We start from the raw sequence: 26,595 nt of genomic DNA on the forward strand, positions 1-26,595 counted from the left end.
CAGAGAGGACTGAGTTCTGTCTACATAGTCCTTTCAATTCTTGTCCTCACCTCGAAGACTGCCAAGAAGGGGTCACAGTGCAATTAGTGACTGGCTGACACCTATCCATTAGGAACCAAACAGACCAACAAGTTTCACTTAGGCCACCAAACTGTCACTGCTGGATTCAGACTTGTGATATAGCAGCAAAAGGCTCTTAGAATCATAGAATATCAGGGTTGGAAGGGACCTCAGGAGGTCATCTAGTCCAACCCCCTGCTCAAAGCAGGACCAATCCCCAATTCTTTTGCCCCAGATCCCTAAATGGCCCCCTCAAGGATTGAACTCACAACCCTGGGTTTAGTAGGCCAATGCTCAAACCACTGAGCTATAGTCCCAGGACCTCTTCTCCAACCGGTATTCCCCACCATTCTCAAAACATGTATCATGGTGGCCATCATTCTGCCAGTTGAAGTTGGGATTCAATAAAAATCTCTCCTGAACAGGCCAGATGGGTTACTATAAAGGAACACAAAATTTACACTCCCACTAGTCAGAGAAGGCAGAGTGTGACGCCAGCTGCGATCTCTGCACCACAAGTTGTCTCTCGTGAATTTTTAGCACTTCTTAAAATTTAAAACATCTGAAATCCCCAGCATTTTAAAAGCAGGAAGGAATTCTTACCAAAACTGCAGTGTTTTGGATCACCTAGGAAAGAAATCAAAGCTGTTCAAAATTAAGGAGGTAAAGAATCTCGGATTTTTAGGTTAAATGTTCACCTTTTAAAAATGTCTATTTCTATCTATATATATATATCCCATAGACTCATAGGACTGGAAAGGACCTCAAGAGGTCATCTAGTCCAGTCCCTTACACTCAAGGCAGGACTAAGTATTATCTAAACCAGTAGTCACCCATCAGTCGATCGCAATCCATTGGTCAATCCTGGAGACTCTCCTAGTCTATCACTGTCTCCGGTGATGCAGCTGGGCTCCCTGGTTGCCCTGCCCGACGCCACTCCTGGAAGCAGCCAGCATGCCCCTGTGGCTGGCAGGGGTCCCCGCATTGCTCCTGTCTGTAAGCACCGCGCCTGCAGCTCCCACTGGCCGGGCACGGGGAACTGTGTCCAATGGGAGCTGCGGGGGGCTGTGCCTGCAGAGAGGAGCACCCCAGGAGCTGCAGGGGCACACTGGCCCCTTCCAGGAGCGGTGTGGAGCCGGGGCCGCCTGAGGTAAGTGCTGCCCCCTTCAATGGGAAGGTTCTGAATGGCTCTGCAGCATTAAGAACAGGAGTAGCATGAGTACAGCAGACCCAGCTACACTGGACCAGCATTTCTCTTCCACTACCCAACCTGCAGCCTCCCGGAGCCAGCTCCCCATATGCCCTCCTGCACCCCAAGCCCCTGCCCCAGCCCTGAGCCCCTTCCTATAGCCAGCACACCATACTCCCTCCTGCACCCCAAGCCTCCACCCCAGCCATGAGCCCCCTCCCAGAGCACCCCGACACTCTGCCCCAACCTGGAACCCCCTCCTGCACCCAAACTCCCTCCCAGAGCTTGCACCCCTCACCCCCTCCCAAACCCCTGTCCCACGCTCAGCCCGGAGCCCCCTCCCACACTGCAAACCCCTTGACCCCAGCCCAGAACCTGCACTCCCTCCCATACGCCAACTCCTTGCCCCAGCCTGGTGAAAGTGAGTGAGGGTGGGGGAGAGGGAGACAGGGAGTGAGCGGGGCAGGGCCTCAGGGAAGGAGTGGGGTAGATTCTGGGTTGCCCTTAAATTCAAAAAGTGATTTGGGCATAAAAAGGTTGGAGACCACTGATCTAGACCATCCCTGACAGGTGTTTTCTAACCTGCTCTTAAAAATCTCCAATGATGGAGATTCCACAACCTCCCTTGGCAATTTATTCTCCCAGATCCCTTTCCATAGTACTCCTTCCTAGGCAGTCATTTCCAATTTTGTATGTACACATCTGATTGTTCCTTTCTAAGTGGAATACTTTGCATTTGTCCTTATTCAATTTCACCCTTTTTACTTCAGACCATTTCTCCAGTTTGTCCAGATCATTTTGAATTTTAATCCTATCCTCCAAAGCACTTGCAAACCCCTCCCAGCTTGGTATTGTCCACAAATTTGAAAGGGTACTCTCTATGCCATTATCTAAATAACTGATGAAGATATTGAACAGAACCAGATCCAGAACAGATCCCTGTGGGATCCCACTCAATATGCCCTTCCTGATAACTATTCTCTGGGAACAGCTTTCCAACCAGTTATGTGCCCACCTTATAGCAGTTCCAGCTAGGTTGCATTTTCCTAATTTATGAGAAGGTCATGCAATACAGTATCAAAAGCCTTACTAAAGTCAAGATATACACCAACTACGGCTTCCCCCATCCACAAGGCTTGTTACCCTGTTAAAGAAAGCTATCAGGTTGATTTGACATGATTTGCTCTTGACAAATCCATGCTCACTCTTACTTATCACTTTAAAATCTTCTAGGTGTTTGCAAATTGATTGCTTAATTATTTGCTCCATTATCTTTCTGGGTACAGAAGTTACGCTAACTGGTCTGTAATTCCACAGGTTGTCCTCATTTCCCTTTTTATAGGTTGGCACTATATTTGCCCTTTTCCAGTCTTCTGGAATGTCTCCTGTCTTCCATGACTTTTCAAAGCTAATCACTAATGGCTCAGATATCTCCTCAGTCAGCTACTTGAGTATTCTAGGATGTACTTCGTCAGGCCGTGGTGACTTGAAGATATCTAACTTGTCTAAGCAATTTTTAACTTGTTTTTCCCTATTTTAGCCTCTGACCCTACCTCATTTTCACTGGCATGCATTATATTAGATGACCAATCGCTACTAAACTTCTTGGTGAAAACTGAAACAAAAAACTTCTGACATTTCCACATTTTCTGTTATTGTTCCTCCACCCCACATTGAGTAATCCCTACTGTCCACAGCATAGCCACAGCCCCAATGCAAAAGCTTCAATTCAAATCCAAACTAGGTGGTTGACAGTGACCTCAGGCATGAACAGAGACCCATGCCTTTCATTAAAAAAAGGAGAGTAAAGGGCCTGGTTTTCCTGCACCATTTCCCCTAAATTCTTCATATGCTGAAAAAAATGGAGAATCTCCTTCCATTTTGCCTAAACTTTATACCAGGGGTGGGCAAACTTTTTGGCCTGAGGGCCACATCGGGGTTCCAAAACTATATGGAGGGCCGGGTAGGTAAGGCAGTGCCTCCCCGAACAGCCTGGCCACCACACCCTATCCACCCCCTCCCACTTCCCGCCCCCGACTGCCCCCCTCAGAACCCCTGACCCATCCAACCCCTCCGCTCCTTGTCCCCTGACTGCCCCCTCCTGGGACCCCACCCCCATCCAACCCCCCCCGCTCCCGTTCCCATCCACACCCCCGCCCCGACAGGCCCCCGGGACTCCCACGCCTATCCAACCGCCCCCTGTCCCCTGACTGCCCCCCCCCGGGACCCTCTGCCCCTTATCCAACCCCACTCCCCGCCCTCTTACCATGCCGCTCAAAGCGGCAGGACTGGCAGCCACGCCAGCCGGACAGAGCCACCCACGCCGCTGCGCTGCCCAGCAGGAGTTCACAGCCCCACCTCCCAGAGTGCTGGTGACACGGTGAGCTGAGGCTGCCGGGGGAGGGGAGCAGGGACAGTGGGGGGGGCTAGTCTCCCTGGCTGGGAGCTCAAGGGCTGGGCAGGACGGTCCCATGGGCCACAGTTTGCCCACCTCTGCTTAAATACCCTCACCCTGGAGGTTTTCCCTAACAGACACTATCCTCTTTCCAGCTAAGCTAAAGACTAGACTGTTCTCCTACTGACCCTGATGCTACTGCTCTCAAGGTACTTTTATATTACAAAGGAAAGCAGAAACACTAAAGGTGAGCACCCAGACTACCTGAGGGAACAGGAAATGGAGCAAATGGAACACATACCAGGGAGCACACTGTTTCAATATAGGTTTCAGAGTAGCAGTCGTGTTAGTCTGTATTCGCAAAAAGAAAAGGAGTACTTGTGGCACCTTCAAGACTAACCAATGCACCCGATGAAGTGAGCTGTAGCTCACGAAAACTTATGCTCAAATAAATTGGTTAGTCTCTAAGGTGCCACAAGTACTCCATTTCTTTTTGTTTCTATATACTGGTCCCAAAATGGTGACAGGGAGGGGACCTGCAGTCATAAGTTTTACCTTTGCTGTTCATAGCACAGTAACTTTATTTAACCTCAGGAGTTTCTTTGGCCACATGAAAATCAAGAATATTAGGGTTGGAAGGGACCTCAGGAGATCATCTAGGACCAATCCCAAACTAAATCATACCAGCCAGGGCTTTGTCAAGCCTGACCTTAAAAACCTTGAAGGAAGGAGATTCCACCACCTCCCGAGGTAACCCATTCCAGTGCTTCACCAACCTCGTAGTGAAAAAGATTTTCCTAATATCCAACCTAAACCTCTCCCACTGTAACTTGAGACCATTACTCCTTGTTCTATCATCTGCTACCACTGAGAACAGTCTAGAGCCAATCTCTTTGGAACCCCCTTTCAGATAGTTGAAAGAAGCTATCAAATCCCCCCCGCATTCTTATCTTCCACACCCTAAACAATCCCAGTTCCCTCAGCCTCTCCTCAGAAGTAATGTGTTCCAGGCCTCTAATCATTTTTGTTGCCCTCCACTGGACTCTTTCCAATTTCTCCACATCCTTCTTGTAGTGTGGGGCCCAAAACTGGACACAGTACTCCAGATGAGGCCTCACCAATGTTGACTAGAGGGGAACGATCACATCTCTCGGTCTGCTGGCAATGCCCCTACTTATACAGCCCAAAATCCCATTCGCCTTCTTGGCAACAAGGGCACACTGTTGACTCATATCCAGCTTCTCATCCACTGTAACCCCTAGGTCCTTTTCTGCAAAACTGCTGCCTAGCTACTTGGTCCCTAGTCTGTAGCGGTGCATGGGATTCTTCCATCCTAAGTGCAGAACTCTGCACTTGTCCTTGTTGAACCTCATCAGATTTCTTTTGGCCCAAACCTCTAATTTGTCTAGGTCCCTCTGTATCCTACCCCTACCCTCCAGCGTATCTACCTCTCCTCCCAGTTTAGCGTCACCTGCAAACTTGCTGAGGGTGCAGTCCACGCCATCCTCCAGATCATTTATGAAGATATTGAACAAAACCGGCCCCAGAACCGACCCTTGGGGCACTCCACTTGATACTGGCTACCAACTAGACATGGAACCATTGATCACTACCCGTTGAACCCAACAATCTAGCCAGCTTTCTATCCACTTCATCGTCCATTCATCCAGCCCATACTTCTTTAACTTGCTGGCAAGAATACTGTGGGAGACCATATCCAAAGCTTTGCTAAAGTCAAGGAATAATACATCCACTGCTTTCCCCTCATCCACAGAGCCAGTTACCTCATCATAGAAGGCAATTAGGTTAGTCAGGCATGACTTGCCCTTGGTGAATCTATGCTGACTGTTCCTGATCACTTTCCTCTCCTCTAAGTGCTTCAGAATTGATTCCTTGAGGACCTGCTCCATGATTTTTCCAGGGGCTGAGGTGAGGCTGACTGGCCTGTAGTTCCCAGGAGGAGGAGGCCAGTCAGCCTCACCTCAGCCCCTGGAAAAATCATGGAGCAGGTCCTCAAGGAATCAATTCTGAAGCACTGAGAGGAGAGGAAAGTGATCAGGAACAGTCAGCATAGATTCATAGGATGGGCACTACATTAGCCTTTTTCTAGTCATCTGGTACCTCCCCCGATCACCATGAGTTTTCAAAGATAATGGCCAATGGCTCTGCAATCATATCCACCAACTCTTCTAGCACGCTCGGATGCAGCGCATCCGGCCCCATGGACTTGTGCTCATCCAGCTTTTCTAAATAGTCCCGAACCACTTCTTTCTCCACAGAGGGCTGATCACCTTCTCCCCATGCTGTGCTACCCAGTACAGAAGTCTGGGAGCTGACCTTGTTCGTGAAGACAGAGGCAAAAAAAAAGCATTGAGTACATTAGCTTTTTCCACATCCTCTGCCACTAGGTTGCCTCCCTCATTCAGTAAGGGGCCCGCACTTTCCTTGACTTTCTTCTTGTTGCTAACATACCTGAAGAAACCCTTCTTGTTACTCTTAACATCTCTTGCTCGCTGCAACTCCAGGTGTGATTTGGCCTTCCTGATTTCACTCCTGCATGCCTGAGCAATATTTTTATACTCTTCCCTGGTCATCTGTCCAATCTTCCACTTCTTGCAAGCTTCTTTTTTTGTGTTTAAGATCAGCTAGTAATTCACTGTTAAGCCAAGCTGGTCGCCTGCCATATTTACTATTCTTTCTACATATAGGGATGGTTTGTCCCTGTAACTTCAATAAGGATTCTTTAAAATACAGCCAGCTCTCCTGGACTCCTTTTCCCCTCATGTGTCCATATGTCAAGTGTCAGAATGAAATTTCGAGAACATTATCTGATGCCCCCTCCCCTTCAACCCTGACCTGTGAGAACCCCTAGTCCAAGAGCGATAGGCAATGCAGTTATTACATTGTTTTGACCAATACGCTACTGCCACCTGTGCTGAGCTTGGTGTGTGTAAAACCCTCCACACTTAACTCACTGGTATTCCCATGGTGGTACAGGAAACAGAACTGTCAAATAAAGTCTGTCTTTGTCACTGCTTTAAAATTACTTACGGAAGATTTACTGGAAGCTGAAAGAACTGAAGCAATTACACCCCCCCACCGAAAGCAGAATACTGAGACAGTCTATTTGCCTGGGGAAATGGAAGGCAAGATTTTACTGAATAGGAAGCTTATGAAGAGCTCCGGAAGACATGTATGGAGGCTGACAAACTTATTCCAAGCACAGGTCTGGAAAGACCAGGGAGCCAGGAGTAACACCACACCATATTTCCACACTTTCAGCTAGATCAGCAGTTCTCAACCAGAGGTCTGGGGCCCCCTTGGGGGCCACAAGCAGGTTTTGGGGGTCTGCCAAACAGCGCTGGCGTTGGTCTGGCTGGAGCCCAGGGCAGAAAGCCGAAGCCCCGCCGTGTGAGGCGGAAGCTCAGGGCCCTGAGCCCCACCATCCAGGGCTTAAGCAACTTAGCTTTGCGGGGCCACTTGTGGCATGGGGGCCCAAACAACTGCGTTGCTCGCTGCCCCCCAAAGCCAGTCCCGGCCTTTATATGCAGAAAAACAGTAGTTGTGGCACAGGTGGGCCATGGAGTTTTTATAGCATGTTGGGGGGGGGCATCAAAAAGAAAACGATCTAGAATCTTTGAACTAGGTAACTTCCCACTGTGATATTGAGGAAGTAGTGCCAATCCCTCAGCCAGGAAAACAGTCCAAACAATCCAGGTCCTGAAAGTGTGAAGATATTAACTTCATGGGTACTGGCTAATACCCAGATGTTTAAAAGCAATGTGTAGAGAAGGGGCTATGGCAGATGTCACAGTGATGGGCAAGTGTTGTGGGGTAGCAGGCCAGAGCAGCTGCACAGACAGGCAGCCAATCAGAAAGGGCCTGCAGGGAGCCAATCAGGGCTGGGCAAGAGGCAGCCAATCAGGGCCAAGCTAGGCCCTACATAAAGGCTGCCCAGGCAAGAGGCAGGCAGTCTCTCCCAGACCTTCGAAGGAGGTGGTCTGTCTCCTGAGTGAAGGAGACCAGCACCCAGGACAGCGCAGTGCTGGGCAGGCTTATGGGAGCTGAGGAGAGCTCCAGCCCAATACCTGCCAGGCTGCAGGCCCTGATAGTAGGGCCCAAAAGGTGCAAGGGGGCCCGAAGGGGAAGCAGCCCACGGAGGAGAAGCAGACAAGGGGAGTGAAGGAGGGCAGGGAAGCTGCAACAGAGGGTGCCTGGGTCCCCCCCTTGTGCTACACCTGTCCGTTAGGAGGGGCCATAGCAGACTACACCTGACCCCTGATAGAAGGGATTAGACTTTGGGGATGTGGTTGGCCACTGCAGCTAGGGTGAAGAGAAGACTTCTGTTAACACCCCCCCCCCCCCGCAAGGGGGCAAGGGTGGACTTGGGGGCACTGCTGGAGGGCAGTGTCCTGAAAAGGACACTTGGAGCAACACAGGTCGAGACACCAATTGAGGGCGAGAGACTGATGGAACACCACCAGCAGAGGGCGCTCTGCATGAACTGAGCTAATTCCCAGAGTGAACAGCAGGAGGCGCTGCAGTGGTGAGTCCCAACCCCAACACAGCAAGGTATAAATATGTAGTGGCAGTAGGGATATGGGCAGGAGGCTGGAATTGAATTTACTATGCTCCACTTTCAATGTGGAACCCTGGAAAGTGTTATTTTATTTTGGGAGGGGTGCGCATGCGTGCGTGCGCTCTAAGAAGTAAGGTGACCTGTAAAGGGGGGAAGGGGAGATTAGACATGTGCCCTTTCTGTTTCATCATGATAGATAAAAGGTACTCAGTTTGTTTAAGGTGGCTTCTTTGCTTTCTTAGAACTCTGTATTAGGAATCAGAGGAACAGCCGTGTTAGTCTGTATTCGCAAAAAGAAAAGGAGTACTTGTGGCACCTTAGAGACTAACCAATTTATTTGAGCATGAGCTTTCGTGAGCTACAGCTCACTTCATCAGATGTATACCGTGGAAACTGCAGCAGACTTTATATACACACAGAGAATATGAAACAATACCTCCTCCCACCCCACTGTCCTGCTGGTAATAGCTTATCTAAAGTGATCAACAGGTGGGCCATTTCCAGCACAAATCCAGGTTCTCTCACCCTCCACCCCCCCACACAAATTCACTCTCCTGCTGGTGCTAGCCCATCCATCCTGGGCTAGCACCAGCAGGAGAGTGAATTTGTGTGGGGGGGGTGGAGGGTGAGAACCTGGATTTGTGCTGGAAATGGCCCAACCTGATGATCACTTTAGATAAGCTATTACCAGCAGGACAGTGGGGTGGGAGGAGGTATTGTTTCATATTCTCTGTGTGTATATAAAGTCTGCTGCGGTTTCCACGGTATACATCTGATGAAGTGAGCTGTAGCTCACGAAAGCTCATGCTCAAATAAATTGGTTAGTCTCTAAGGTGCCACAAGTACTCCTTTTCTTTTTGTATTAGGAATGTTAAGTTTGGCTGTCCCTGGCTTTGCTAGACTTGCTGGAACTCTCAAATGAACACAGATATTTAAAAGTAAGTAAAGATGTCCTCTCTCAGTTATTTAAGTTAGGAAGTTTAATAGTCTGAATCAAAATCATTTCGCTCTTAGCCAGGCTTCATTTTCTCAATACTTCAATGTCATAACCCTACCAACTCTTCAGTCCCCAGACTTTTCCAAGGTAGACTAGACATGAATTTCTAATGAAAAAGTATGAATTTCTACTCCCAGATTTTTAAAATATCTTTATACAACAAAGCGGATCCACACACTTTTCTCCCTTGCAGTTCACCTTTAAAGGTGAAGAGGGAGTGCAGAAGGCTCTGAAGATACAAAAATGAAGAGGAATGGGCAAGTCTATATTTCCTCAACCATTTATTTGCATTTCTGGAGACAATGTTTTATTCCTTACTGGCTAGAGTACCCAATGGTAAATTCCTCCAGTGCAGCACAATGCTGAGATTCTCGCAGGTGGTGGAATCTGTACATTGCTCTTCCTTCCACACACAGCTCGCACTGCTCATTCTTCACTGGGGAAAGTCTTGCAGCCATGCCAGTCAACAAAACAGTACTCTTTGTCAAGGCAGCTCATAAAACCAAAGTGCAAAATGGAGACCTGAAAGGTAGGCTAATAAAGACACTCAGTATAAAAATGGAAAGCTCTCATGTGTTGCTTATATAAAGGTTTTGTGCTTTCAAAAAAGATCAAACCAGAGTGCCATTTATTTTTGAAGTTCATTCCCACTTCATATGTAACTAAGTTCAAATAAAGAAAACCAAGTTCCTGATGGATGTTGATTGCTGGCAAAGCCACAGACAAGCTGAGACTTCTGTGTTTCAGAGACTTATATTTTTCTTCCCATCTTATCCTCCCTCTCCCTGTTAGTTCTGTCCATCTGTAGCATTACAACACCTAAACGGTCAGCTTTCTGGGATGGAAATTGTCATATTGTTTTTCTGCACAGCACACAGCAGCCCTGAAACCTTGATACAGATAGCTTACACTGGGGAAAGCAAACTGCCACAACTTCTCAGGAGGCTGAACTACAGCCACTAGAGAACCATTCCACCTAGCTATCCCACGAACACAGACCCACTGTGCATATAGTGTAGAGAATTAGATAATTCCACATCTGCTAGTTTTAGTCACTGCAGAAGACTGTATAATTTTATTTTCCAGACTTTTTATTTTCCCTAGACTCCCCATTTCAGTTTTATCCTGTTATGTACTCTTTTTTAAAAGAGTTCCATCATGCCCTATTTTAGTTATATCCATCGGCTTCTCCTCTAGTGGGGTTGTTTTTTTTTGTTTAAGAACACTGATTTTTAGACTCATGACATTTCTTTGCATAGCTCATTGTATATGTGACCTTTTAAAAAAATAATCTGATCTAATGGTTTGGTCTGTGCTTTACTGAATGGCTTTACTGCATTGCTGCCCACAACCTGACACCACCCCTTAAAGTGTACCATACTTAATCTATCTGCAAATACCACAATTGTCAATATGCAGCTGGAATGTAACAAGCTTAACTCTGGATACATGACAATGGTTTTTAGTGCAACCTTTAATCAGGCTTTGTTACTTAACACCTTGCTTTCGTTGCTCAAATGTTCTCCCACAATCTTACCTGAAATCAATCACTTATATATGAAGAGATTTAGTGCATCACAAATTTAAATAGTGCATCTCAAAGTGACTATATTTTAGCTATACAGTAGAACTTAAGAGTTCCAGACACCTCAGGAATAGAGGATGTCTAACTCTGAAATGTTCCATAACTCTGAAGAAGAGGTTAGACTTCAGCTGCACCGGGGGGGGGGGGTTCTGCCCCACAGGATCACCAGGGCTCAGTGCTTTAGAGCTAGGGGGAGCACAGGGCTTCAGCCCTGCTCTGTCTTTTGGGGGGACACCAGAGGCTCAGGGCTTCAGCCCCCCAGCTCTGTTCCCAGCTGGGGTGGGGGGAGGAGAAGGAGGAAAGAATGAGCCAGCATTCCCACCTCCTGTCTAAAGCCCTAAGCGCCGGTGCTCCCAAGGGTCAGAAGCCCCAAGCCCTTTCCCTCAGAGCCCTAACTACGCCCCCCCACATTCCCCGGGGCGGCTGCAGCCCCAACCCCCCATGGCTGAAGCACTGAGCCTTTGCTTTTTTTTGGTTTGCGCTGCTGCCTGATTGAGGGCTTACCGTTCCACAGGGTGTCTGGTTCACCACTAACTCTGGGGCTCATATCTTTGAGGTTCTACTGCAGGGGTGGGCAAGATTTTTGGCCTGGGGGCCACATCTGGGTGGGGAGATTGCATGCAAGGCCACGAATGTAGGGCTGGGGCAGGGGGTTGGGGTGTGGGAGGGAGTGTGGGAAGGGGCTCAGGGCAAGGGCTCGGGGTGCAGGAGGGATGTGGGGTGTACAAGAGGGCTCAGGACACAGGGTTGGGGTGCAGGAGGGGTGCAGCAGGGGGCTCAGAGCACAGGTTTGGGGTGTGGGCTCTGGCCCAGCGCCGCTTGTCTTGAGCGGCTCCAGGGTGGCAATAGCGCACTCAGGCAGGCTCCCTGCCTGCCCTGGCCCCGTGCCGCTCCCGGAAGCGTGCCAGTCCCTGCGGCCCCTGGGGGCGGGGAAGGGAGGGGGCAGAGGGCTCTGCACACTGTCCTCATCTGTGGGGCTGCAGTTCCCCATTCCCAGCCAATGGGAGCTCCGGGGGGCGGTGCCAGCAGGCGAGGGCAGTGCACAGAGCCCTCTGCCCCCTGCTCCACAGGGATGTGGTCGGTGCAGGGGCAGGGAGACTGCCTTAGCTCCGCGGTGCCACAGGGGTGGCAATCCCACGGACCGGATCCAAAGCCCTGATGGGCTAAATCTGGCCAGCAGGCCATAGTTTGCCCACACCGTTCTACTGTATCTGCATAAAATAATCAGAACTGGCATTTGCAAAACTTTGAAGTTTGAAGACGTGCTTGTACCCGTTTTTGCTTCTGATGAATTACCATCCCATCCTCAATTCATGTTCACATTGCAAATATTAGGCCTTAATTAGAAATAACTAATCTTTGTTACCATCCACTGGTAGGAAAAACCTAGATTTAGTCATATGGAGTAGCACAGCAGAATTAAGAGAAAATTATATCCTATAGTCTGAAATCTTTAATTCTCAAGAACAGTCATCCCCCACAAATATGGTCCTATCACAGTTTGCAAACTTGAAACCTGAAAAGTAGTGTTCACTTTAAAAAAATTCATTAGAAACAGCTTATTACACAAGTTATTCCTCTGCAGCGTTCCAAACGCTACACTGCATCCTTGTGCTTGTACATGAGATCCAAAATCGCAAACTGATTTGAAACTGATTTCAGCAAGATGACAAGAAACTATGGTTAATTTTCATTGTAAACAAAACCTGAAATAGTTAATTTTGAATTTGGGTTTATTTTAAAAAAAAGTGATTAAGAGGAAAGAAATTGGGTTTTAAACATTCTGTACTGAACTGAAGAGCAGGAATTAAAAGTAGAAGATTCCTGGGGAGAAAGGGGGGAGGAGGATTACATAATTCCATAGTCCCTGCCATATCAATTGGATTTAATGTGCTGCTATAGGATACTGGGGCCTACAACAGATTAGAAGTTTCAACCCCTAGTGCAGTGGTTCTCAAACTGTGGGTTGGGACCCCAAAGTGGGTCACAACCTTGTTTTAATGGGGTTGCCAGGGCTGTTAAATTTGCTGGGGCTTGAGAATGAAGCCAAAGTCCAAGCCCCACCATCCAGGGCTGAAGCTCTCAAGCTTCTGCACCCCCTAGGGTCAGGGGGAGGAGGGCACGCCTCAGGCTTCGGTCCCCCTTCCTAGGGTCTCAAAGTAATTTTTGTTGTCAGAAGGGGGTCGCGGTGCAATGAAGTTGAGAAACCCTGCTCTAGTGACTTCAATGTCCCTTTGAAAAGGCAATTTTTTGTTTGGAGCAGCTTTCCTATTTCTCAGTGCTTACACAGGTTTTAAGTGGTAACATATTTAAAGTAATCAATTTGCCCATAAAACATGCAATTAAGTTTTCACTCTGACTAAAGGCAATTCTTCAGTTTAAGAAGAGAGACTTCACTGAGCTATAAACAATTGCCCTGTGCCTTGAGCTGCCAGGTACTCACCGAGTTGGGGTAGTTCAGATAGCAGATCTGACACGGCATGTCCTGGGCTGATGACCTTGTGTTCATCTGACGTGTTCGAGACTTTTTACTTGGGTTAATTACATGACACTCAGCAAAAAGCTTCTCCAGGTTGCCATCAAAATACCTGCATGATGCACACAGGAAGGGGATGAGAATGTAACCACCACACTTAAAAATATGAACAGAAATAAAACAGAGGCAATAATTATCTAATAATTCTTTCTTTTCAAAGAATGTAGACCCTAATTTTCGATTAATTAAAGAATTTTGCTTGTACCCGAGGACAATTTCAATTCAAATTCTGTGTTAGTGTCTTTGATCAGGTTGTGCTTTTGAGTAAATTGTATTAAATTTACAGTTATGTCCAGAGTTTCAGGAAAACACTGTTCAAAGCCCTATTATTTTTAAAAAGAATAGGTCCAGACAATAACCCTTCATTTGAACACTGGTCAGGACTGTACTATAAAGACTTAGGAAACTAGCAAATGTATAACTTAAAGGAGATTTGGGGTCCTGAGTCCATTTCCCGTGGAAACATATGGGTGTGTCACAGGGCACTGCCAAGTCCTCGTGTGCATTCCAGCCAAGTTAGTACACAAATCTGAGGGAGATGAAGACCAAGCATATGTTTAACCTTCACTTCCTATAATAAGGTAAAACTTAAGATTGTGTGATTATGAATTTGAGTGACAACTAGGTATTGCCTGAATTGGGAAACAGGAACAAAGGCATCCTTCAATAAAATTGCACAGGACAATTTGATTCATGTCCAGTAAAGTAGAAGTGATAATGTGTTTTGGAGTCAAAACGCTGGTTAGGTTTTCTGACAGTCACCTGCTATTTTAAAAAAAGCAAGTTGTTTTTTTAAAATTGATATTGTATAGGGCAATGAGAATGAGACAGGCAAACAAGTTGACAGGACAATTTGATTAGAGTGCTTCAGTCCCACAGACAGTAGTTTCCATCCTCACAGCTGAAAGACTAATCGGCAATTAGCGTAGAAAGCCACAGATGAAACCACAGAGAAAGTCCAAGTGAATGTATATTCCAGTGCCCTTTGATCAAAAGAAGCTTAAGTTAAAGGGGTAACAGGAAGAGTTCTTCATACAATTCAATTTCTTTACACTAGTTTGTAACACCCTTGGAGCCTTTTGCGCCAGGTAAATAGACTGAGACAGAGGAAAGGTTATCTGGTTTATTTTGTCTGTGAGCTCCAGCCTCATCCACAGGAAAGCTTATTCCTTGTTCTTATTCCATGTCCTTATTCCACATGTCCCTATTCAAAGGAACAGGCCTTACTCAGACAAGAAAACAAAAGAGACCAACGCCAGGTCTACACTACACATTTACCTCAGTGTAACTACGTTGCTCAGGGAGGTGAAAACACACACCCTGAGTAACAGTTATACTGACCTTAAACCCCATCTGCCCCGTGTAGACAACGCTAGGTCAGCAGAAGAGCTTCTTCAATTGACATACCTACCGCCTTTTGTGGAGGTGGAGTTAAGCTAATGGGAGAGCTGTCTCCCGTTGGCTTAGACAGCCTTCACCATAAGCGCTGCAGCTACCTGATGCAAGTTTGTAACGTAGATCTGCCCCAAGCATGTAACTTCTCTTTAGCTTTTACTGACAAAATCCATCCCAAGGTCTCAGGCAGAGTTTGTACGCTCCATTTCCCTGCATCACTGACCTAACCCGGCATTCAGGTTTGCAGCAAGTAAAGAAACTGTGGGTAGAGCCGGTAGAAAAATATCAAACCTGTCAAAGTTATTTGTTTGCCAAAATCTGATAAATGTTCTGACCAGTGCTAGTTACGAATTAGGCAAAGGTTCTCTCTTCCTATTTTAGGATTGTACTGCAATTTAAATTTTCCAGATAAATATTAGATGTTTAATACCACTGTGGAAGTTACTGTGCTTACTTCTGATGGCAGATTGCAGCACCCTACTCTGTCACAGTACCACCATCAGATCAACTCAGGGAAGCTGAGAGCTACTTGATATAATAAAGCAAGTGCATCTGGCTCAGAATTTAGAATCCCCTGTGCAATTCACTACCTTCAGAGGGTTTCCCTAAGTGAAACTGGCCCTGTAATTAGAACTTGTAAACAATTCTGGGGCACAAGAAGCAGAATTCTTCCTAAAAAATTCTACAGGGAGCTAAGTTTGAGACAAATGTTGAAAGTCTCTCAAGCCTTCAAATCAAAACTGTGACAAATGAACTATGGCATTTATATAGCCCCCCATTATTCTACTATCAGAATGCCTTAGTCTAATTATTTTATTCTCCCAACACCTCTGAGGTATGGATAAAAGAGGCACAAACACTAAGTAAGTTGCCTGTGATGGACCAGAAAATGAACTAGGTCTCCCAAGTTGTAGGTCAGCACCCTAACAACTACACCCTCTTTCCTCTCTAAATTATTCCTGGGGGAATTCTGTGCCACTGCACAATTTTGCCAAAATTAACGTGCATGCAGAATTTCCTTTCCCCCACAGAAATAGGCCGCAGTGCTACTAACCGCGACTGGACTCGGCAGAGCCCAGCTGGCACATAGAAGACACTGCTGGGGGAAGGGAGAGGGAGCAAGAGGGTTCCTGGCAGCTGCAGTTCCCAGCATGCCCTGAGGGAAAGAGGACGGTGTGCAGGAAAATCAGTCCAAGCCTGGGACCGAGCATCAAGCTATTTCTCCTTCTAGATCCTTGGACTCTGGGAGCATGAGGGAATGGGTGTAAGTATCTGGGCTAGGGGTCCTCATGGTTGGGCTTTGGAGAGGAGGGGGTTCAGGTGTATTGGCTGGGGGGGCCCACAGGTGGCCTCGGGGGGGGGGGGGAGAGGTTATCTGGCCCCCCAACTGGGCTCGGGGGGGGGGGGGGGAAGGGGGCAGAGAAACAGGAACTGGGTTGCCATAGAGGTTTCTTTAACTCTCTACTCCTGGGGGAATTTGTGTGTGTCTGTACTGTTACAGACACACATACTTGCTGACAGGTATTTGGAAATAAATTACTAAAATAATTGAAACTGGCATGATTATGACAAATAACATTTGCAGAATTTTAAAGTACTGTGCGCAGATTTATTTTTATTATTATTTTTGGCACAATGTCCCTCAGGAGTATCTAATCATCATCAACATTCTAACATGAAGTGTTTTATTAGCTAAGTGGTGTCCCAAGCAGAGAGGCTTCCATGCTCGGGACAGGTTAAAATACACTAATAAAACAAAAGGAGAAAAAATTTTCCACGAGTGATTTTCAGTTTGCCATTATTCATTCTTCATCTTCATTCCCCACCCCGCTTCCCTTTTAAAAAAAGCACCACTTTACTACCAAGTCTCACAGCCACTGCTACCCGCCTCGCCTCCTCCATCACAAGGCTGGCAAGTTGAAGAGCACTTTGGCAGAAGAGTTCAGGAAGATAATCATTCCCTTCTCTGTGAATTACAGAGCAGCAAGAGGATTTGACTTTGAAAACACATCAAAACATCACAAGTTCTTCCATGAGGCTGTGGCAGTTCCAGGTGACTCACCAAGCCAGACAGATAAACTCATTTCATTGCAAATGGCTCAACATGGGGGAACAAGAAGGGCAATTTGTTGTGACAGCTCTTCCCCCCCAAAAAAAGTTAGACAGTTAAATCTAATCCAGGTGGCGATTACCCTAAAGTTACCACCATCCGATAGGTTTCAGAGTAGCAGCCGTGTTAGTCTGTATCCGCAAAAAGAAAAGGAGGACTTGTGGCACCTTAGAGACTAACAAATCGGATAGTGATTCAGTAGAACTGGATTTGATTGTCTTAATTCTATTCCCAGCAGACATTTGTCCATGTAGCTAGGTGTGTGGAGAACCAGTCATGGTTAAAGAAAATCTTTAAAAACCACATTATTTAATTTGCCCCAAATCAAGGCACCAGAATGCTGGTCTCTAGTGGGAACTACAAAGCCTCCTCTCACTGGGCAGTCCAAGGTTCTTGCTGCAAAGAAACAGTCTTCTCACACAAAAGCCTTCTCACGACAGCCGGAAGAGTAACTAGCTAACCTCTCCTTCCTGTCAAGTGGGGCTAACGCTGCTTCAATTGTTCTAGAGCCCAGGAGTTTTCAGCAATTCTCCTCGAGCTGTACATGTATTAAAAGGCTTTACACGCCAAATTAAAAGCCTATTAATATTTTGTAAATGAAATTCTATTCTCTACCACCATTAAGGGTAGGAATTCTGCTTCTTGTGCGCCAGAATCATTTGCAAGTTCTAATTACAAAGAAAGGATGTAAAATGAGAACCAAAATTGATTCAATGAGCCCAAAAGGGATGTCAAAACATTCACAAAAGGAAGAGATACTAAGGACATGAGCAAACTTCTTATGGTATAATCATAGAATTGGAAGGGACCTCAAGAGGTCATCTAGTCCAGTCCCTTGCACTCAAGTATTATCTAGACCAGAGGTGGGCAACCTACGGCCCGCGGGACCGTCCTGCCCGGCCCAGCCCCTGAGCTCCTGGCCCAGAAAGCTGTCCCCCCACCCCCGCAGCTATGCTCTGGGCAGCAGGGCTGCAGAGGCTGGCCTGACCCGCTGTGGTATGTGGCATAGCTGCCTGTCCTGGTACGGCTGCGCTGCCAGCCACCAGTGCTCCAGGCAGAGTGGTAAGGGGGCGGGGAGCAGGGCGGGGTTGGATAGAGAGCAGGGGAGTTTGGGGTGGGGGTCAGGGAACGGTGGGTTGAATGGGGGCAGGGGTCCCGGTGTGGGCAGTCAGGGGTGGTCAGGGGACAGGGAGAAGGGGTGGTTGGATGGGGCAGGGGTTCCAGGGGGGGCAGTCAGGAAGGGGAGGGATTGGATGGGGCAACGGGGGGGGTCCAGGGGACCAAGAGTGGAGGGGTGGATAGGGCAGGGGTCCCCAGGGGGCCATCAAGGAACGGGGGGATTGGATGGGGCAGAAGTCCCAGTGGGGCCGTCGGGGAGAGAAGTGGGGGGGGGGGGTCAGGGGCAGACCATGCCTGGCTGTTTGGGGAGGCAAAGACTGCCCTAACCGGCCCTCCATACAATTTCAAAACCCTATGCAGCCCTCAGGCCAAAAAGTTTGCCCGCCTCTGATCTACACCATCCCTGACAGGTGTTTGTCCAACTCTCTCTTAAAAATCCCCAATGATGGAGATTCCACAACCTCCCTAGGCAATTTATTCCAGTGCTTAACCACTCTGACAGTTAGGAATTTTTTCCTAATATCCAACCTAAACAGCCCTTGCTGCAATTTAAACCCATTGCTTTTTGTCCTATCCTCAGAGGTTAAGAACAATAATTTTTCTCCCTCCCCCTTGTAACAACCTTTTATGTTCTTGAAAACTGTTCAGAAAACTAAGTCAGAAGCGTCCTCTTAGGGCTCATTTATTCCATGTCCCCAATGTAGTATCACCTATAACAATACAATACAGCTAAGCTATTTTCTCAGTGTGTAGAGTACCTGAGGCAAACTACAGAGGACCCTACCTACAAGCTGGTCATAAATGTTGCAGCAAGGACTCTGATTTGTAGCACTGTGGTGCCACAGATTCAGGTAAATTTAAGAATGGAGTTTTAATGAATTACACTTGTGTGAGATGGCATTCCAGCAGTGGTGTTGGAGAACAGGCTTTTGATCCCTGGGGAAGTGCTGGAGATATTTTAGGGATCTGTCCCCTCACAAGAAGGTATTGAGGCTTTTAGGAGTAGGATGGGGATGTCTCTCTCCCCCACTCTCCTTTAAGGGCAGGCTGGAGACCTGAACTTCTAGTTTCCCCATCCCAACAGCCAACTGTTACCCCACTATTCCAATGTCAATATCCTCCATTGCACCCAACAAATGAGCATATTAATTTGGCATTACTCCACACCAGTCAGCAATTTAAATCATGCTGACATTTCAAATGTCATTAGGGTTATGAGTTAACATACCATTAAGATAATGGGGACAATTCACATCTGTTACAGCAGTTGTTTGCAGCAGTTTGCAGACTCAGATAAACACAGCGTAGGCATTAGAGCTGAATGTAAAATTTCTGAATTCTGTAGGAAGTGGTAAATTTGGGAACAGAATAGATTGGGCTTGGCACGGTTCTTTGATGTTAGTTGAGAGACCACACAGCTTGTAATTCTCTTCAAATATAGTAAAGATATGGAGCCAAAAAATCTAGAATGCTTTAATAAATAAAAACTCATTGCATACCCATTATATTTGTTTATTTTATCAACGTCAAGTCAACTAGCAAGTCAAGTATTAGGCAGGCCAAAAGAATTCAAAGAGCAACTAGCGAAAGACAAAAAACAGAAAAAAATTTCATGTACATCAGAAGCAGGAAGCTTACCAAATAATCAATGGAGCCACTGGACAATCAAGGTGCTAAAGGAACACACAAAGAAGCCTAGGCCATTGTGGAGAAATTAAATGAATACTTTGCATCCATCTTCACTACAAAGGAAGTGAGGAAGATTCCCACACCTATGCCATTCTTTTTAGGTGACAAATCAGAGGAACTGTCCCAGACTGAGGTTCTGGAACAAACTCAAATTATACAGTAATAAGTCACCAGGACCAAATGGTATTCACCCGAGTTCTGAAGGAACTCAGATATGAAACTGCAGAACTATAACTGTGGTATAAAGAAAAGGAGTACTTGTGGCACCTTAGAGACTAACAAATTTATTTGAGCATAAGCTTTCGTGAGCTACAGCTCACTTCATCGGATGTGATGAAACTGTGGTATGTAACCTATCACTTTAATCAGCCTCTGTACCAGATGATGGGTGGATAGTTTATATGACACTGAATTAAAACAAAAAAAGGCTCCAGGGACTCTCATGGCAATTCAGGCCAGTAAACCTAACTTCAGTACCATGCAAATTGGCTGAAACTATGGTAAAGAATAGAATTATCAGACACATAGATGAACATGTTTTATGAACCCAGTTATACTTTGGGCCTTCACATCCCCCGACAATAAGTTCAACAGCTTCATACAACACACAGTGAAGTAGTACTTTATGTTGGTTTTAAATCTGCTGCCTATTAATTTCACTGAGTGACCCGTTTCTTGTGTTATGTGAAGGGGTAAATAACACTTCCTTATTCACTTTCTCCACATCATTTATGATTTGATAGACCTCTATCATCTTCTCCCTTGATATTCTCTTTTTCCAAGATGAACAGTCCCAGTCTTTTTAATCTCTCCTCATATGGAAGCTGTTCCGTACCCTCAGTCATTTTCGTTGCCCTTCTCTGCACCTTTTCCATTTCTAATATATCTTTTTTGAGATGGGGCGACCAGAAATGCACACAGTAGTCGAGGTGTGTGCATACCATGGATTATATTTTCTGTCTTATTATACATCCCTTTTCTAATTGTTCCTAAGATTGTTAGCTTTTTTCCACTGCTGCTGCACATTGAATGGATGTTTTCAGAGAACTAGCCACAATGACTCTAAGATCTCTTTCTTGAATGGTAACAGCTAATTTAGACCCCATCACTTTGGAAAAAATATTCCCAACTAGATTTACAACACAGATTATTTTGCAATTATCAACAATGAATTTCATCTGCCATTTTGTTGCCCAGCCACCCAGTTTTGTGAGATCCCGTTGTAATTTTTCGCAGTCCCTGGGGGACATCACTGTTTAACCTCTCTCCACTGTGAAAATGGACCATTCATTCCTACCTTTTGTTTCCTAGCCTTTAATGAGTTACTGATCAATTAGAGAACCTTCCCGCTTATCCCATGAATTCTTACTTTGCTTAACAGCCTTTGGTGAGAGACCTTGTCAAAGGCTTTCTGAAAGTCCAAGTACACTATATCCACTGGCTCAGCCTTGTCCACATGCTTGTTGACATCTTCAAAGAATTCTAATAGACTGGTGAGGCATGATTTCCATTTACAAAAGCCGTGCTGACTCTTCCGCCCCCCCCCCCCCAACATATCATGTTCATATATGTGTCTGATAATTGTGTTCTTTACCATAGTTTCAACCAATTTGCCTGCTACTGAAGCTAGGTTTACTGACCCATAATTGTCATGAGAGTTCCTGGAACTTTAAAAAAAATCTGTCATATTAACTATCCTCCCATTATCTGGTACAGCAGCTGATTAAAGTGGTAGGTTACATACCACAGTTAGTAGTTCGGCTATTCCATATTTGAGTTCTTTCAGAACTCAGTAACCGTTCAATTGATCACTTTGTTCCAAAACCTCAAGCTGGGATGGTTTCCTCAGATTTGTCACCTAAAAAGAATGGCTCAGGTGTGAGAATCTCCCTCACATCCTCTTCAGTGAAGACTAGAGCAGATAGTTCGTTTAGCTTCTCTGCAATAACCTTGTATTCCTTGAGTGCTCCTTTAGTACCTCGATTGTTCAGTGGCCCCACTAATTGTTTGGCAGGCTTCCTGCTTCTGATGTACTTAATATTTTTGCTGTTAGTTTTTGTTTCTTTTGCTAGTTGCTCTTTGAATTCTCTTTTGGCCTGCCTAATTACATTTTTATACTCTACTTGCCAGAATTTATGCTTCTTAATATTCTCCTCAGTGGGATCTGATTTTTAATGGATATCTGTCTCTAACTACCTCTTTTACTCTGTTTAGTCGTAGTGGCATTTTTGGCCCTCTGTTTTTATTACTGTTATTATTTGGGATATACTTTAAGTTTGAGCCTCTATTATGGTATTTTAAAAATGTTACTATGCCACTGGCAGGCATTTCAGTCTTGTAACCATTCCTTTTCTGTTCAACTTTCTTCATTTTTGTGTAGGTCCCTTTAAGGGAAATATTATTGGGTGGGTTTCATGGGTATTTCCCCCCCCAACAAGGATATAAAATTTAATTTCATTATGATCACTAGGGTTAAGATTTGGCACAGGGATTTTTATTAAAGTTCACAGCCCTGCAGCCTGAGCCCCGCCACCCGGGGATGATGTGGAAGTCAGAGGTTTGTTAAAGTCATGGATTCCATCACCTTCGTGACCAAATTAAATCCTTTATTACTGAACTGTTCAGTTATATTCACCTCTTGGACCAGATCCTGTGTGCCATTTAGAATTCAATCATGAATTGCCTCTCCCCTTGTGGATTCCAGGACTAGCTAGTCCAAGAAGTACTCATTAATGGTGTCTAGAAATTTTATCTCTGTATCCCATCTCAAAGTGACATGTTCCCAGTCAATATGGGGATAACTGAAAACCCCTACCCTATTATTACTGGGGTTTCAGTTTTCGTAGCCTCTCTAATGTACTTTAGCTTTTCACAGTCACCGTCACCATTCTGGTCATGTAGTTCATAATATATTCCTACTGCTGTACTATTATTCAAGTATGGAATTTCTATTCATAGAGATTCAATGGTACAGTTTGATTTATTTAAAGGTTATTATTATATTTGACTGTTTTCTTTCATATGTAGTGCCACTCCTCCAGCAGTATGACCTACTCTGTCATTTGTATATGTTTCGTACCTTGGTATTACTGTGTCCCATTGATCATCATCTTTTCACCACTAGCCACTACTTTTCACCTGTGGTTGTCTTCCTCCTCTAACTGGCAAATTAGTAACAATTTCAGAGCAACTATTTCCCCTCCCTCCTTCCTTTCAATTTTTGCCAACAGCAGTTACTACACAGTTACGTGAAAAGTTTAAAAATGATCCTCAACACGTCATATTACACTAAAGGTTGGGGATAAAGCTCACTCAGACACACAAGTAAACTGGAATTCCTTGGCAAATTTCAGAGCAGATTTGGAAGTACTGAGATACCTCCAAGTACAAGTCACATGTTCAACTTTCTTCAAATCCGTTTCAAGCATTTTGGTAATACTTGATCCTCAAAAAAAGGGTCAGGGATTTAGCACTGCCAAAAGGAGCCTACCGGAGTCAAAATCATGCACTGGTGGGATTGACAGAAGGGAGATTCTGTAGGCCAGAATTTGCTCTGACAGTTGTGCACCCAATTAGGTTTCAGAGGATTTGGGTGAGTAACTAACTACCCCTTTAATTGGAGCTTTGTAAACAATTCTGATGCACAAGTAGTACAGTTCAGCTCACTCTCAGCTATGCTGGGATCTGGAAGGCTCAAAATAAATGCAATTTTTATTCCACCTATTTCCTGCTGCAAGACTTTTAGCCACATCATTTTGAAGAAACTGATGTGACTATTTAAATACTCTTGGATGCTGCGTGAAGAGAATTACAGAAATATGCAAACAGACAACGAAGATGTATAACACGGCAATTAGTTACAAGGATTTGGTAAAAAGAAAAGGAGTACTTGTGGCACCTTAGAGACTAACCAATTTATTTGAGCATAAGCTTTCGTGAGCTACAGCTCACTTCATCGGATGCATACTGTAGAAAATGCAGAAGATGTTTTTACACACACAAACCATGAAAAAATGGGTGTTTATCACTACAAAAGGATTTGGTAGACAGTTTGGATATCCAGGTCAGCGTTTTTGAAAACCACATTTTCCTAGTACAGGATTACTGTATTTGTGAGTCTCTCACTCTGGAAAGTGACTATGTAAAAACAGCACCTGCTTACTGAAAGATCTGCTCCCTGTACGCATTCAATGATATCCATTTATTTTAATGACATTTTTGCTTGTTGCAGAAACGTAACTAGAACAGAAGATAATGTCAATCCCGGAAGAACAGCACAATTTACATTCCACTGTAAATAGCAACGTATCAGACAAATTTGTATGAAAGACCTTCAGGCTAGGGCATTTAGTCATTTCTCAAGCTCTGAAAATCTGAGTAGAAACAGTCTGACACAAAGTAGTAACTTGAGTCCTATGTAGTGTCTCCAATTGAGTGTTTCTTACAAAGTTGTAACGCTGTTTATTACAATGTTGTATTTTAAGTTTTTGCATTAACAACTATCAGAGCCAGATTCCTGTGCAATGGAATTATATGAATTCTAATTTGGGTAAGCGTCCACAAATATAGTAAATTAATTCCCACTTATGAGTATGTAGGATATCAGCTATCCAGCACTGAATCATGGTTTTAATATCTAGTTTTAGAACTAGAGAATTTAAATCAAGTCCATTCTTCACACGATAGAATTATGCTCACTGGGGAGTACAGACATTAGGGAGTCCATCTTTTAACTAAGACATTCTTGTTGCCCGTCTAGTCTATATGAGGTTCAAGGACACTATTAGGAAAAACTATTTTATATTAAGAAAAACTACTTCACTAGGAGGGTGGTGAAGCACTAGAATGGGTTACCTCGGGAAGTAGGGAATCTCCATCCTTAGAGGTTTTTAAGGCCCAGCTTGACAAAGCCCTGGCTGGGATGATTTAGTTGGGGTTGGTCCTGCTTTGAGCAGGGGGTTGGACCAGATGCCGACCTGATGTCTCTTCCAACCCTAATCTTCTATGAATCTATGATCCCCTTAGTAACAACAAGGCTCACTCTCAGAACTCACATGCTATTAAGCAACTTCCCTGATTTAATGGGACTTATTAGCAGATGATAGTGTGAATGCATTTTCAAGTTCCCGTTTCAACTAATCTTTAGTAAACAGTCATTCTGATCACAATTGCACATGACAAGTTTTACATTCAAAGGTATTTTCTTCCATGTAACAAAATTCTGTACTTAGACTGGAGATCCGAGTACCGTAAAAGCTTTTTTAACTGGCATGCTGGGGGAACAGGGCAGTACCAGTAAATTAAAAATGCTGGTTAACTCAGAGGGAGGGGTTTTGAGTGTGGGAGAGGTGCGGGGCAGGCGCATGGGAGGGGCTGTGGGAAACAGGCTCTGGGAGGAAGTTTGGATCTGAGATGGGCCTTGAGGCGTAGGCTCGGGGTGCCAGATTGGGGGGAGGGAGGGGTTGCTCACCTTCAGTGGCTCCCCGCCCCTGCTGCTCCTAGTGGAGCAGGCTGCCTCCGTCTGCAGACGCTGCCCACCACAGCTCCTATTGACCGTGGTCAGCGCTCGGGGGGGTGGGGAGACGACAGCATGCCTGCAGAGCCGCCTGGCCACACCTCCGCCAGCAACAGCAGGGATGGGGAGCTGCCAGAGGTGAGTAACCCCCCCCATCTGGCATCCCAAGCCACTCCTGTGTCCCAACCCCCTATCCCCTCCCAAACCCAAACTCCCTCCCAGAGCATGCCCCGCAGCCCCTCCTACGCCTCAGCCCCCTGCCAGTCCCACACCAACCGGACTTTCAGTGCAGAGCAGAAATGCTGGTTTATAGAGCTTGCCGGTTGGTGAAGTGTCGGATAAAAGAGGTTTTACTGTAATATGGAAACATGCCAGAGGCATTTGGAAAATTATCTCAATGGGTATTAGTTGTTCCAGCAGACAGTTTTTTTTTTTAAATGACACAGATTTCAAGTGATTAAGGGGGAGAGAGTAGGTGCCCACTACCAATGACTTTCAAAAGGAATTAAGTGCCTAACTGTCATGTGTGCCTTTGACAATCTTATAACATTCCCAGACAATAGCTGTATTAACATGAAGTTAAAATTCAGAGTATCAATAATTGGAAGTAAAATGCATTACATGGACACTGGAATTACTTCCAAAACAAATATTACAAATCCAAGAATTCCTTGTTAAGGTTAAGCTTCAAAGACATTAAAACATTTTAAAGGTTTGAAATCTAGAAAAATTAGATCTACATACTCCTGAAAATCTCAATAGTTGATGCAAGGTTATAGGAGGAGATCGTGGCCGCAACTGCTATCTGCTGCGTGCAGAGTACAGTAAACATGCAATGCCACAGCTTATCTACTACATACAGCCAACACATCTTTCACTGAGTCAACTATGCCTGCCCCCAGAGGCTCCTTACTTTTATGGGCCAGAGAAGACGGGTTCTGACGCAGTCACCTACGAACCACCCTAAAAGATCAACCATCAAGCCACCCAGATTTCCGCTTTCTTTGGGCACTGTGGGTAAGGAGTTAATACATTATCCCTTCCCTCAGCCCAACCTGACTTTTCTGCAACCAAGAATGGGGGGATGCAGGAGATCCCATCTGGGTGCCCCTACAGCCACGTCACTTTCCTCGGATATCTTACCAGACGACACAACAGGACACCCCGTTCCCCGACCCGATTCTGTACAATTTCAGATATTTACCCGTTTGCCAGAGGTTCTGGAAATTCAAGCTGTTTGACACCTTGGAATTCAAGGAAAGGGCACAAGTGACTTACTGATTAAGATAAATCAAAGCGGGCAATGGGCCTGTGGGCTATCCCATAGGTTGTCAAACAGGTCCAAGCAGATTGCAACCATCTTCCTTTTTTTTAAATGGTTAGATGGAGGACCCTAACACTTTGTTGTAACATGAAGCCTTAATAC

General features: G+C 45.5%; 1 protein-coding gene across 2 annotated transcripts in view; it reads right to left on the reverse strand.

The window, feature by feature from the left end:
- Window positions 1-26,595, reverse strand: part of ARIH1 (ariadne RBR E3 ubiquitin protein ligase 1) — a 117,695-nt gene that overhangs the window by 42,661 nt on the left and 48,439 nt on the right. For both annotated transcript variants that reach the window (XM_075132927.1, XM_048867870.2), the window contains exon 3: window positions 13,249-13,393. In XM_075132927.1, the coding sequence (XP_074989028.1) occupies window positions 13,249-13,393 (145 nt within the window). The remainder of the gene's footprint in view (window positions 1-13,248; window positions 13,394-26,595) is intronic.

Source organism: Caretta caretta, chromosome 10 (assembly GCF_965140235.1).
Source record: "Caretta caretta isolate rCarCar2 chromosome 10, rCarCar1.hap1, whole genome shotgun sequence".
Classification (NCBI taxonomy): domain Eukaryota; kingdom Metazoa; phylum Chordata; order Testudines; family Cheloniidae; genus Caretta; species Caretta caretta.